This window comes from Pararge aegeria, chromosome 4 (genome assembly GCF_905163445.1).
Source record: "Pararge aegeria chromosome 4, ilParAegt1.1, whole genome shotgun sequence".
In the NCBI taxonomy this organism is placed as follows: Eukaryota; Metazoa; Arthropoda; class Insecta; order Lepidoptera; family Nymphalidae; genus Pararge; species Pararge aegeria.
This window is the reverse complement of record NC_053183.1, coordinates 10,862,958-10,877,659: the sequence shown is the minus strand read 5'-3', so window position 1 is coordinate 10,877,659 and position 14,702 is coordinate 10,862,958. Positions and strand designations below refer to the sequence as shown.

Here is a 14,702-nt window from a genome sequence, read left to right as displayed (position 1 = left end):
TAGGTCTTTTGTAGGGAGTTCCACAATACACGGTCCTGGACCGCTTGCCTCTAGCGGCTCCCAGCGACTCGCTTGATGTCATCTGTCCACCTCGTTTGGGGGCCGACCTACGCTCCGATTACCGGTACGGGGTCGCCATTCCAGCATCGAGCTATGTGCCCTGCCCATTGCCACTTCAGCTTCGCGACTTAGCTCTCTATGGAGAGAGCTATGCTACGTAATAAAACTAGAAATGAAGAGATCCGTAGAAGAACTAGAGTTACCGACACAGCTCAGCGAGACCTATAGCACAGAATTAAGAACATACAGAACATTCATTTACTCCAAACACGCAGAATGCTCACAAACTTTTCCCCTTTTCCCATTTCATGGTAGACGTTTGGAACATTAGAGGTAAAATAATTACTATCAACTGCTAAATGGAATGAAGTGACTAACCGCCTGTTCGAGAAACACTACTGAAATGGAGTTGTTTGTAATGCTTTAACATTAGTCGTGTACACGGTTTCTGTATGTTCATAATTCTGTGACCTAAAGTTAATTTAATTATTCTATTACTCAAGCCCTTTAATTTGATACCTATATTGAGGGTGTTGCGAAAAAATATGCAATCGGCCATTTTGAGGCGGCGGCCGTCTTGGATTATTCGTCATTAAACATAGCTTGGAACACTTATACATAGCTTAGCTACTTTATGACATAGACACGCGCTCAGACGCGTGACAGTTATAATAGCCCGTCGTTTTTGCATCGAGGGTAAAAAGATCTATAATAAAGATTCTTTTCACAGTGACCTGTCAGGTTTGCAATATCAAGATGTCGCTTCTAATAGGAAGTATTTGGAGAGCACAGATGGCTGGATTTTCTCGTTACACACGGTGCCATTCGAGTCTACCGCTTATGTATTCCGAGGAGGTGCGCCGAGCAAAGGTCACCGGAACACCGATAGTTGCATTAGAATCGACAATTATCACACACGGGATGCCTTATCCGAAGAATTTAGAGACAGCTCGTGAGGTCGAAGACATTATTCGGAAAAGGGTAAGTTACATCATCATCATCATTTGTTTTTTTGAATTCGGTCGTATAAGAAAGACGACGTACAGAAATTATTAAATCTGGTCTAAATCTGGTCTGGTGGAAGGCTTTGGCCGAGACTTGCTACTGACAAAGGCGTGCCACAAAGTGATTTAGAAACTGATGTCTGGTATGGGTTTAATACTTCCTAACAGGTTAGCCTGATACCATCTTAGACTTTATCATCACTTAGCACCAGTCTAGATTGCAGTTAGGGGTTAACTTGTAGTGGAATAAAAAAAGGTCCGGTAGCAGCAATTAGTTGGCCAGTTACGGAACTACCTATAACGACGTAACGCCGAGCGATTAAGTGTTCCAGTATCGTACTGGAACGCGATAAATAGCAGTATAGGTCTAATAATACTGCATACAGGTTAGCCCTTTACCATCATAGATTGACTTGAAAAGGGTATAGAATTTGAAAGGCAAGACACGAATGCAATTTTCACAAAACCTAGGAATCGCCTTAATCGGATGCTTTGTGATTTCTAGAGAAAAAAACGTTATACGAACTCTTACGTCAAGTCTGACGACGTTAGGCGCCATCTTAAGTTACGACACCGATTCTTTTCACGAACTTTGTAAATTCTGGCGACGTTAGGCGCCATCATAAGTTACGACACCGATTCGGTGAATCATAAAGTTTAGCGACTCGTTAACTGAAACTTGACAGATGAAAAAAAATAAATAACCTTAAATCCATAAGAAAAAAAATATATAATATATATGAAAAAGAATGATAATGAAAAACACAAAATACCATACCGTGTGGCAAGAACCATTGACATGTTGGGTTATAAGAGTGTCCTAGTAAAAATCAATTGGTCAAAGGTAAATGGTTGCCTAGGAATCTTATTTGATTAGGCGTTACTTGCCTTGGCCGTCGTTAGTTAAAACGGGCATAAAAATCTTATTAGTTTCATAACGGAATCATACTGCAGGGAATGATAATGCCCTAGCGGTGACAACATTTTGACAGTATGGTGGTAACTACCAGCAGCGGAAGTATATCAACATTCGTTATTACTGTCTATTGCTAAGTCTGTAATCAAAGCGATACAATAACGGTTCAACACTGACAGTAGGTATAAGCGTAAAACAGGTGACAGAGTGTTGCGCCATACACGCCATGAGTTCAGGGCTTAATTGAGTGAAAGCGGCTTTCGCCTCTATAATCCAGTTCGATGACATGCTATCCTTCGTGTTACGTAGGTGGCTTATTTTCATAGGCAGACGAGTCTCAACCTTCGCTCACTTATTGGCTCAACACCGTTCAAACACTCCTTCAACTCCGGTTAAACTTATATCCGATTCGTCGCCACCCAGTGTACAGCTTGTCATCGAATATCACTCCTACTAAATCAGTAGCCTTAGTATACGATTTCTCGCACGAAATCGAGGAGACCTTTTCACATATCAAACTATGTATCACCAAAGTAAAACCGATTTATTTTAACTCGTTTCAGAGTCGCAAATTCTGTACTCCGATTTTTGTTTGTGTCAAAAGTCGGAGCTAAGGAATTGTAGCCAAGTTTGAGCTTTTATGCAAAACAAATAAAACCCATTTGGTCCTATATTCGAGAACTTCCATACTTGAAAAGGCCTCCTCAATTGTGAACGAGCAAATCTTGTACTAATGCTACATCGCACAGACAAAGCGGTGTTGACGAATTGGCGACACTTCGTAAGTCAACGCACACCAACTAGTGGTAAGCGGGCTAGTTTGTCAGAAGTGTTCGACGACTGGGCAACGTCTCATCGTATATTATCCAATTTTTATATCAACTTACTTTATGACTTAAAGCTTATTTTCCATGCTCTAATTTAATTGGAGTTGGTGTCAAGTTGTGATCGGCTTTTATCTGTTAATAAAATACGACTCATAACTGAGGTAGCGCTGATTATATTCTACGTGGTAAGTTTTAATTACCTATTTACTGTGCTATATTTATACCATACTTGCATTCGGATTCTTTGATCTACAGTCTAGACTGTGAATTTTAGTAAAAGTCATATTCAAAAAAAAAATCAAAATTCATTTATTTCAAGTAGGCCTAATATAAGCACTTTTGAAATGTCAAGTCTGCCTGTTTGTAGTGATTCTACCACCGGTTCGAAAGGCAGCTTCTACCGAGAAGAAGCCGGCAAGAAACTCAGCAGTTGCTCTTTTCCAACATCAACAATTTACATTTTGCATTTTAACATTCATTTTTCTATCTTGTGAGAGCTGAAAGCGGAGCCGGATGCTTCCAAGCAACCTTGTCATTAAAAAATTCATCAATTGTATAGTAACCTCGCTGTAATAAATGTGTTTTAATCAAATTCTTTAAACTTGTGCATTGGCAGGTCCAAAATCACCTTAGGAATCATATTACAAAAGCGTATACTCAATCCCACAAATGATCCCTGTACCTTACGCAGACGATATGCAGATGACACTAATTTATGACCATTTCTTGTAAGTCGACTGTTTATGTCCACTTTATGAAACTTTACCAAGTTCACTGCATCTATTTCGAAACAAAATTTTTGTTTACCGTTGCCAAACGGTTCAGTGGCTCTCCTAAGTAAATTGAGATTAAGCTACCGGACAATTATTTGGCCTACATGTATTGGTATAGAACTTAATACCTTTGACGTGTACTTACTTCATAAATTGGGCACGTAGTTTAAGTTTACAACGTTAAAACTTGATAATAACGTTGCGTTTGTTAATCTGCCAATCATTATGTATAGTGTTTTGTAAAATCCGTACGTATGGTATAGAGGATATATTCATTATTCTGAGGGTTATTTTTGCAAAATGACAGATTACCGGTAACGACGATGATGATATTGATCTACTTAAAAATATAAACTGAAGCCAGAGAATACGTAAACACCTCGTTACACTAAGTACCTTAAATATACTATATAATATCATAATTACGGTCGCTATTCTGAAATTGAACGAACTTAAATGTACTGACATCTTCTTTTTTAAAAGTCTTGGATTTGTTTTGTTATTTTTAATCCTTATTTCAGGGTGCTACGCCGGCAACGGTTGCTATTCTGAAAGGACAGTTAACAGTTGGTCTAACAAATGAACAACTGGAATATCTCGCTCATGCCAAAGGGGTTGTCAAAGCATCTAGACGGGATCTGGCGCCTGTAATAGCTGCGAAGCAAGATGGCGCGACAACTGTAGCTGGGACCATCATAGCCGCAGAATTAGCCGATATACCAATATTTGTTACCGGTGGCATAGGTAAGTTTCTTAACCTATTTATTTATCTACTAGCGACACGGCCGGGATGCAATGTATGTGTTAGTATTATGTAATTTAGCGAGATTCCCCCCCCTGCTTTTTAAATATTTGATATATTTTAGGATATTCGTTTTAGTGATGCGCTGTAATGTGCTGTAGGGCAATGTTGATCCTCATGAAATTCACAACGTATCTAATATACCTATTTAATTGGATAAATCATGATAGCTGGGTAAATAATTTTTTTTTTTGTAATAATTTGTACAAGATAATAAAAATCGGCCAAGTGAGAGTCGGACGAAGCGCACGAAGGGTTTCGTACCATTATCTAAAAAAAATTAAAAAAAAACCCATGTCTGTTGTATCGGAGCCCTTGTAGTTATTTTATTCTGTTTTTTAGTATGTATTGAAATTAAAAATAAAATCATTTGCCATCATCATAGGCGTACACTTTTTCAAGAATGCTGCTGCTGTCAGTGATGCAATTGCCAAGAACCCGATACTTCCGTGTTCGCTTAGTACGGGCATTTATTATGGCTTGTTCATATTCCCATTGTAAAGTTAATTTTTTTCTATATAATTGCACAAAGCCTGTTTATAAAGCTCGGAGACCAACAGCGACCTTAAGGCGGATCGTATGAAAATTTCAGGGGTCGCATTATTATACGATACGGTGCCTAAACTGTTTGCACAATCATGCAATTTAACTTTTAGTGGAATTGCATGAAACTCTTTATAATGATTTATTACGCCTTTATAATGATTTATAATCAAGTAATCGTAATATACACTTTTAACAAGAGAATAAAATTTTTAAAATCTAATTACTAAGCACTATTTCACATAACTTTAGGGAAATTATATAAACACTATCTGACCCGCGCAACTTCGTCTGCATCAAATCGGTTATTATCGGATTTAATTTATTTATTTATTTATTTAGCAACACACCCCGTGCAGACATTACAGTTGCCCAATTCGTCTCCCCGGGGCTATTAAAAGAATGTATGAACGAGTAATAATGACAAAAAATTAAATTAAATTAAAATATAAAAATAAGCTATACAACATTAAGAATAAAGAAAAGAATAAAATAAAAAAACAATAATAAAAATAACCAAAAATTCAAATTCAAAATAATAATAAAACAAAACATTCAAACATATAATTAATATCTTAGATTACCTACTCTCTAATAACATTTTAATCTGCTCTTGGAGCTGAAGCGGCGGGGTGTGAAATATGTCCAGTTCCGAATTACTATTAGTTAGGTCGTTGAGCAAGCGTAGCGCACGAGTCAGTGGGCGTGGCGTGTGTGGTCAATTAAGTTCTGCAGCATGGTAAAGCAAACAAATGACGACGACGCGCACTGGCATAGCCATCCGGTACATGAAATCCTATCGAACCTAACATAAAGGAGTCACTTAATATCTTTTAGCATTTCTATACCCGTAGTAACGTCTAAACGTTAGGTCCTATTTGAATTATTTAAAGAGAAATTATTATTTATTTGGATCTGATAGGAACGTCATCAACATCTTAAGATTGTTCCCGTGTTTTGATTGATAAATTATAATAAAAAGCGGTTATTGTGTCCTAACAATTAGACATTTAGACTTTTGTAATATTGATTACTTTAAACAGGTCCATCCATCCATCCATACATACATACATACATCCATCCATCCATACATCCATACTCACAAACTTTCGCATTTATAATATAAGTAGGATGGTACGCATGCATTCGATCTCTGTCCCATATGCCTTGCGACTCGCTGTTATCTGTGAATAGTTATGTCCTTTAACTGCTACAATATTGATCCAATATTCATTAAAATTACACAATACACTTTGAAATAAAAAAAAGAATTATTAAAATCGGTACAAATTTAACGGAGCTATTATATAAAAATGGTAAAAAATTTCATCTCATTTCCCGGGAGAAGCTTATTGTTTATCGGGATAAAAACCTACCTACCACTATACCAAATTTTATTTAAATCCGTTCAGTAGTTTTCACGTGATGCCCAGACAGACAGACAAAAATTAAATAAAAATCTGTTTTGGACTCAGTATCGATAATAAAGCATGCCCCGGTTAAAAATTTTTAAATATTTCAAATGTACGGAAATCTTCCAGTTACAATTTTATTATAAGTATCGATATATACTCGTATATATATATATATACTATTTTTTGTTTGAACTTTAATTTTATCTTTACTTTTTGTTTAATTTCATTCCAAGTTATGTACACATACTTTGGGTTGTACCTTAGAACCAAACTTGCTTAGAACAAAAAATTACTTATATTTAGATTTCCTTTAGTTATTACCTGTTTTGTGTACCTAATAACAATACATAGTTACAATAGTTAAGCCACTGACCATGTTAAATCAGTGAGTTAAGCTTAAGAAGTTACCCGAACCTCATTATTGAATTTGACTGTTCCAAAACGAAACAGTAAAATACCTTTAGGAAATTTCTATAAGAACAGATATTTCAAACCTTTTAATCAATCAACCCGCTTTGATCATTCTTGAAATTGTCGAATTCATTGCGAGAATTGCGAAATAGACGACAATACTGACGCAATTGTAATTGATAGTATTATCAGAGCAATTAGATTTAGCAATTATTCCGAATGCTACGTAGCGTTAACTTGAACGTTAATTGTAGCTGTTAACTGTAGCGTCGTAGCGGAGAGCTACGAGTCTACAAATCGTAGAGTCACAGTCATAGACAATTTGTTTACTAATTCAAGCCTTAATAGCGCAACGGGTTAGGCTCTGGCCTAAAAACCGAAAGGTTGTAGATTCTAGGTCATTGGCAAACTCCATATATTTAATTTAAGTCGTAACCACTCTTAGCACACAACTGGAAATAAAGAGATATAAGTCAAAAGTAACATGGTTAATTCTTTATTTGTATAATAAAAAACAATTTTAGTTTACCTATTACTGTCGATTTAATTGTATATCCGTGCATAGATAAGTTCGAGGTAGGTAGGTTTTTTTGCAATTTTACAAATATTACACTATCTGTTTTTTAATACTTCTCCTCACCGGGTCAAAAAGTAGATTTAATCGAGAAGAAACTGGCAAAAAAACCCAGCCTTTCTCTTTTCTTGCTCTGCCTCGTGATATTTATCTTAGTAATTCCACTCTAGAAATTTCTTGATCCAACGGCCATCGCACCTACAACACGAGTGGCCTGCTCATTATCACTTCAACTTGCTGATAGTTTGGGCCGTTTCAGTAACTTTGGTTCACCTCAGGACTATTCTTTTTTCGCTACAAGTTATTCCTTTGCTGCAATCTCACTTGCTATGTCATGATGCAGTCTAAGATGGTATCGTCTAACCTGTTAGGGAGTATGGCAGTTATATACACTCATTTCATAAATGTTAGTTATTATTAATTATAACTTATTACTATGTTTATTGGCCACCCTGTGTTTTTACTATAAATATACTACGACAATACACACATCGCCATCTAGCCCCAAAATAAGAATAGCTTGTGTTATGGGTACTAAGATGACTGATGAATAATTATATGAATAATATACATAAATACTTATATTATATAGATACACACCCAGATACTGAAAAACAATAATGTTCATCATACAAACATTGTCCAGTTGTGGGAATCGAACCCACGGCCTTGGCTCAGGAAGCAGGGTCGCTGCAACCTGCGCCAATCGGCCGTCAGTATAAAATAGTGGCAAATTAAAATTACATTACTATGTTTTAATATATTACTATTTTAATGCGAGGCAGTTAGCTAAAGAACTCTCTTTAGCTTACGGCAGTAAGCAAGCATGCGAGGCATCGCATGCTTGCTCGCTTGATGTTGTAGTGGCGAGCATGCTGGACTATAGATCGCGAAGTCCTGAGTTCCCGTGTCCGGGAAAAATTTATTAAGTATTGGGAAATTCTCTGTTTCTTGAAATCTAAATTCGTGCCATCCGTGCCTTGCTGTCATCACTAATATGTGATCACAATCCTTAAAAGTACATCAAATCTCATTTTAGTCCTATTCTCTAAAACTCCTATACAGTCTCCTCAGTCTCCTCCCAGAATGAGAAGGATCATCACTCTGGCCCAGTACGGATTGGTGGGCTTATTTCGAGAACATTATGGAGAACTTAGGTAAGGTATGCAGGTTTCCTGACGATAATTTCCTCCACTATTAAAGCAAGTGATATTTAACTAGAAACGGATATACAAATACAAACTTAGAAAATTTGCAGACTGGGATTCGAGCTCAGCCCCACGAAAATGAAATCGAACTACTTACTAGGCTACCAACGGTTGAAAAATTCAGAAATTAAAATTTCCAATCGCCCCTGTCTTAGATCAAACCCCGGATATCCCAAATACAAAACCACAGGACCAGGGAGTTGGGACAAATATCCGTATAATTTATTCCCAAAATGATTTACAGCAGTATGGTCATCATCATCATCATCTCAACCAATTGACGTCCACTGCTGGACATAGGTCTTTTGTAGGGAGTTCCACAATGCACGGTCCTGGGCCGCTTGCCTCCAACGGCTCCCAGCTACTCGCCTGATGTCATCTGTCCACCTCGTTTGGGGCCGACCTACGCTGCGTTTACCGGTGCGGGGTCGCCATTCCAGCACCTTAAGACCCCAACGTCCATCGGTTCTCCGAGCTATGTGCCCCGCCCATTGCCACTTCAGCTTCGCAACTCGCTGAGCTATGTCGGTCAGCAGTATGGTGCTGCATCATAAATATGAAATATTGGGTGCGAGGAGGAAGACTGGGGAAGATGTCCTTGAATAATTACACTGATGAAAACCCTTTGTGTTGAATCTTAGCGATACGCGAGACTTCATATTCTCATAGTTCATGAGCTTCGCAAAACATATGTTCATACATATATGTTCGATCCGGTTGATTTCCTAGCTTTGTTAAATTATTCACTAAGCGCGTATAACATATTAGTTACGAGACAATATCTTCACCGGTAATTTAGATAGAAATTATTCATCGGAAATAAACGAATAAATTTTGACGACATCCCTAACTCAGCGGTGAGTGGTTTTAAGTTGGAGGTCCCGGACTTAGCGTTCCGGTACGATGTCGCGTTGAAACCGATTAGGGGTAGGTATGTGCTAAATATAACTGCCATACTTCCTAACGTTAGCCCACTACCATATTAGACTGCATCATCAGGTGAGATTGCAGTCAAGCGCTAACTTGTAGTAGATTTAAAAAAAAAGTTTAGCTTAATTTTTTTTTTAAAACCTAGATAAATTCTCGAACACAATAACGGTCCATAAATAGACTGTATCAATCTATGCGGCCTATAAGTTAAGTAAATAACTAAAGTAAATTTTCATTAGTTTATATTTGAGTTTTCAGTCTTTATTTTATGAAGAAAACAGGACTTAACAAGGCAGGTGTAGTTACTGACACACCAAATACTCGTAAGTTATTCTTCATTACGCAACGACAACGCGGTAAATTTTTATTCCAAATCCCTAACCCGCTGACTCAACAGTAAACGTTAAGCGAATTGGTTTAAGATTTATGCGGACCAAATTCGGATTGTGTTTGCAGTTTGCTCACGAGATTTTGCGGGTTGATATTGGATTCGGAGGTCGCGCGGAATTTGTTATTAATTTCATCACTCATTCACCACGCAACTCGTGCGCTATAATTGAATGTGGTGCTTACTAGTGAATTCATTCGCATTCATTCGTGCTAAAATTCACAAGCATTCCACTATGCGGCAGCGGATAATTGCGTCGAATGCTTACGTATTTTGTACAATGTTATATGCGGTTTACCTGTAATTAAAATTTTATGGAAGTTTCACCTCTACGCAAATAATTTATTAATACCAATCTACGCTCTAATTAAAATCAAACGATTAATTGTTTTAATTTTCGATTCGGCTTTTAACTTATTACTTGACAACTATTTTAAATATAGAATTTTAAATTGAATCAGTTTGCTACGCTGCACTTTTAATTTGAATGGCACGGTATTTCGCACGACAAATAATCGAATTAAAAACTAATAAATTGACTTGATTTGTGCAAGTTAATAGATCAAATACAGATTCTAGTTTTGAATTTTGGGAACGAGTTTCCATAAACTCGCTGTGAGCATTTCTGTTAACTTTAAAACGTTTTCAAATACTTATCTTATGTAATGCAATTTTATGATATCATACTGTTTTAATATATGTGGAATAAGTGATGTGGAAGTGTTCCAAAATCTATAAAACAAACTGGCAAGGTTTTAGCTTTTTTTATGGTTCAACCTTTTTAAATTAATTTATTATACTTTTCGTCAATGGTATTAAGAGAAGGACTGGATTTTAAGAATTATAAAATATACAAAACTATAGAATTTTATATAAAATTGGTATTTCTAATATTTTCACAATTATGGATCAAATAAGCTTATTATTATTCTATCATTCTAATAAAATCATTTGCTGAGTTTTTCGATGCATAGTAAATAATAAATAGTTATAGTTATAGCGAAATTACAGCACTGCTTAAAGAAAGACGAGCGATAATAGGGGACAAATTGATTCAAAAACAAGGCTACTTTAATTAAAATAAGTTTCTGGAAGCAAAAAATTGTTAAGTACAGTATGTACGAGCTTATATTGTTTTAGTCAATAAAAAAGTTAAAAAGTTAAATACGAACTTCTTCCCAATTCTTCAAGAAGAAGACACATCATAGTCCTTTTTTTCACATATGAAATTCATGTTGAAGAGTGCACCTGATCATGATGATTTTACTTACAATTTATAGAGTTATAATTTAAAATCAGATATTGAGATTAATTTTTACAAAGCGATACAGCAAACATTGTATTTTCTTTCGCTGTTTTCGACACTACGAGTATATATAGCTGCGGACATCCGTATTAAATAATTTTAGTGATTACTATTCGATTTGTATTGCAAAGCTAAATCGGAAATTGTATTTGATTCTACTTTCGAAAGAAATACTGTTTTAATAAGTACAGTTCTGAACACAATCTGAAATTAGTTTCTGACGACGTTGCTTTATAAAATACTAGTTAACACTTGAAATGGCACCTGCTTGTCTGATCTAGCCAATAATGTTCAAGCAGAGACCAGTTTACAAAGTATATACATTCAAAAGAGCTTGTTAAGCTTATTCTAAGCAAGCACGATGAAAATGAATTGAGTTCAAAGAGGGAAACCGTAGCAGCCAACTAAGGTCGGAGTTCAGCCGCAGGAGTCGGACTTTGCTTCCTTCCGCTTTCGACTCTTGTGTCCTGTCGCCTCATCTATTTGTCGCAAATTTATATATTTACTTTAATCTTTTTGACAATCTCTCTGGCAGTCAGTGCTGTGCAGTTTTAAGTGGGCGGTCCCGGTTTCGACGCCCGGCAGTGGGAATTTACAATTTCTGAATTTTCTCTGGTCTGTTAAGTCGCTAGGTTTTAAGCCTCATGTGCCCGTAATTAAACTGGCAGCCACGCCCTTCGAACCAGAACGAAGAAATATGTATGGCACTAGTACTTCCCCTAGCTATGCCACGAAAAACTCTACTGCTTCTAAAAACAAACAAACATTTTGTTATAGGTGGTGTACATCGCGAAGGGGAGGTCACGATGGATGTTTCGGCAGATCTCACAGAATTGGGGCGCAGCAAGACTCTAGTCGTATGCAGTGGTGTCAAGTCAATCCTAGACATTGGACGAACTCTTGAGTTCTTGGTGAGCCCAACATTTTAAATCAGCGTCAAAACCAACCAAATGTAGATGCATTATAGCAGTGTGGTGAATTCAGGAGATCTCTCTGTCCAACAAGGACAGGTGGGGAGTTATGTGCTTTGATTCAAAATACCTGCGTAATGAGTTAAAATCTTTTAGTTAGTAATACTTGTATATTACCAGGTTTAACATATTTATAGCCTTAAATTACTTTCTCCGGGGTAGAGATTTCTTTAGCAATAAGATAGCCTTTGCATACCAATATTTGTATTCATTTATTTATTTATTTATTTTACTTTTCATTTGTGTTGTTTTCTTTATGCCATAAAGTGTTTATCAATATATATATATATATCTCAAATAAAATAACCTTAGAGCCCCAACGTGCATCGGTTCTTCGAGTTATATGCCTCGCCTATTGTCACTTTATCTCCAAAACTTAAATTACCAATGTCCAACGTCTATGTAGTCATTCTTCGTTTTACCAAAGGTTGAGTTGAACTTTGATTTTCAGGAAACTCAAGGGGTGACCGTGTGTTCTTTTGGCGAGTCCAACGATTTCCCAGCGTTTTACACTACGCGATCCGGATACCGTGCGCCGAACCGCGCGTCGGATGCTCTACACGCAGCGCAAATATTGTACGCAGCGCACAATATACATCTGTCATCCGGTATAGTTATTGCTGTACCAGTGCCTGAAGAATATGCTATGAATAGTAAGTAAAAGTTATTTTTCATAATACCTATCTGTTAGGAGAATAAACTCAATGATCAATACTAATCCATATTGCCAATCAAGGTGTCTGCGTGTCTCTGTGTTTCTTTTTTGTTTGTTACTGCTACCTATGTCAGGATCAACCACACCGATCTTGATGAACTTTGGCATAAATATGGATTGCATTCTGGAGATGGCCAAGGGATACTTCATCCTTCTACCAGCAGTGGACGCCTATTGGTTGACGTAGGTCTGTTGTAGGGAGTTCCAAATACCACATTCTTGTGAGGCTTGGGTCCAGTTACTCTCTGCGACTCGTTTGATTTCATCAGTCCGTCTTACTTTTTATCGCGGAAAAATACTCAGCCAAATTTTCCGAGGGATTATAAATAACCTTCGTTGGCTATATATGGCTTGTATTCTGGAAATGTAGGCTACTTTTTATACCGAGAAAAAAAAATCTCTGATAAGATAAGGCATGGGCAGCGTTTGATTGGTGTTGAGCTGTTTAGTAAAAGGTGCGGACGTAAGGTCATTGGCAATTTAAGCCAATCACAACTTATTTTCAGGCCAGATTGTCATTGAATTTAGAAAGATTGATCAATTCATCCTTTTTTTTAGTTGTTTAGTTTGTCACCTCATTTCTATTCATGTCTACTTACATAACTTCGTCTAAATACAAATAAATCTAACTAAGCATTAGATATCCAAAGGCCTATTACGTACGAGTAAGTGATTAAATTATAACACTAAGATATCCACGTAAAGGAAAAAGTTTCAAAAGAATGAAACGAAAGTAATGAAAAAGATATGCAAATTAGCTATAACAAAAAAGAGTGTTATAATTTGCATATCATATTACCCGGGCGTACCAGTTTGCCATTTGCATACATTCTATACTTTTTTGCATACAATACAAGCCCAATGGCGTTCTGGCGATCATACCCTTTCAAAAAAAGACCTTTGTCGAAAGGTATAGTAAAATGTGGTGACATTTAAAGGTCTTTCTTTGAATAAATGTACCGCAACACAATAAAGTTATATGATTACTTTGAATCTGAACCCAAAAGATAATAATTCAATCTATAATATCCATCTCTTTACTATACCATACTGTAGCGTTGATGGCCCAGTCGGTAAGGCTTTGCCGAGTTCGATCCTCGACATGCACCACTGACTTTTCGGAGTTATGTGCGTTTTTAATTTAAGCATTTAAAATATCACTTACTTTAACAGTAATGGAAAACATCGTGACGAAATTGACATGCCTGAGAGTTCTTCATAATCTTCTACGCAGCGTGCGAAGCGATTTTCCTATTTTGCATTTTGCCAGCATGGTAGACTACGGCGTAAAGCCTTCTCATTTTGAGAGAAGTTACATATTGAGTTTATGTGGACTCGGCCCACTACAGGGTAGTGGGCCGAGTCCACATAAACTCAACACCCTTAACGAAATGATCAAAATTTTTAAAAGTATCAACGAAACAAATAAAAGCGTATCAGCTTAACACCAAACAAAGGTTGCCAGTGGTCTGTTTATAATCCAAGAAATTGTGTCAACACGCATTCATTTATAATAGAATGTCGTGCTGCATACAATTTAATTGCATTAATTACATAACGCACTGGCCCGTGGGCGTGCACGCCACTACGGACCCTCATACGTTGTCCATGACAATTTACATCAAAGGCTTTAACTAGGAAATGCTAAATTAAAACAAATTCATGACAATAGATTTATTTTCACGACATCTAAGTGCGAATTGGACTTGCACAAGAAGGGTTCTATCCGAGATGCAGTTTTAAAAATTACGTAGTGATAAAACGTTGAAAGATTAACGGGGGTCCTCATAAACCAATGGTGTTTTTGTTGTTTTTGCTAATTTCAACAATATTTAGTTGGATCGAAAAACTTCACAATA

The 14,702-nt window shown here is 36.7% G+C and overlaps 1 protein-coding gene across 3 annotated transcripts in view; it reads left to right on the top strand.

The window, feature by feature from the left end:
* LOC120623481 (pseudouridine-5'-phosphate glycosidase) overlaps positions 1-14,702 on the top strand; it is a 220,864-nt gene that overhangs the window by 34,688 nt on the left and 171,474 nt on the right. For 2 of the 3 annotated variants that reach the window (XM_039889518.1, XM_039889520.1), the window contains exons 2-5: positions 791-1,041; positions 4,102-4,324; positions 11,935-12,068; positions 12,580-12,781. In XM_039889518.1, the coding sequence (XP_039745452.1) occupies positions 817-1,041; positions 4,102-4,324; positions 11,935-12,068; positions 12,580-12,781 (784 nt within the window). In that variant the 5' untranslated portion in view covers positions 791-816. The remainder of the gene's footprint in view (positions 1-790; positions 1,042-4,101; positions 4,325-11,934; positions 12,069-12,579; positions 12,782-14,702) is intronic. The other variant, XM_039889519.1, reaches the window with a different exon arrangement.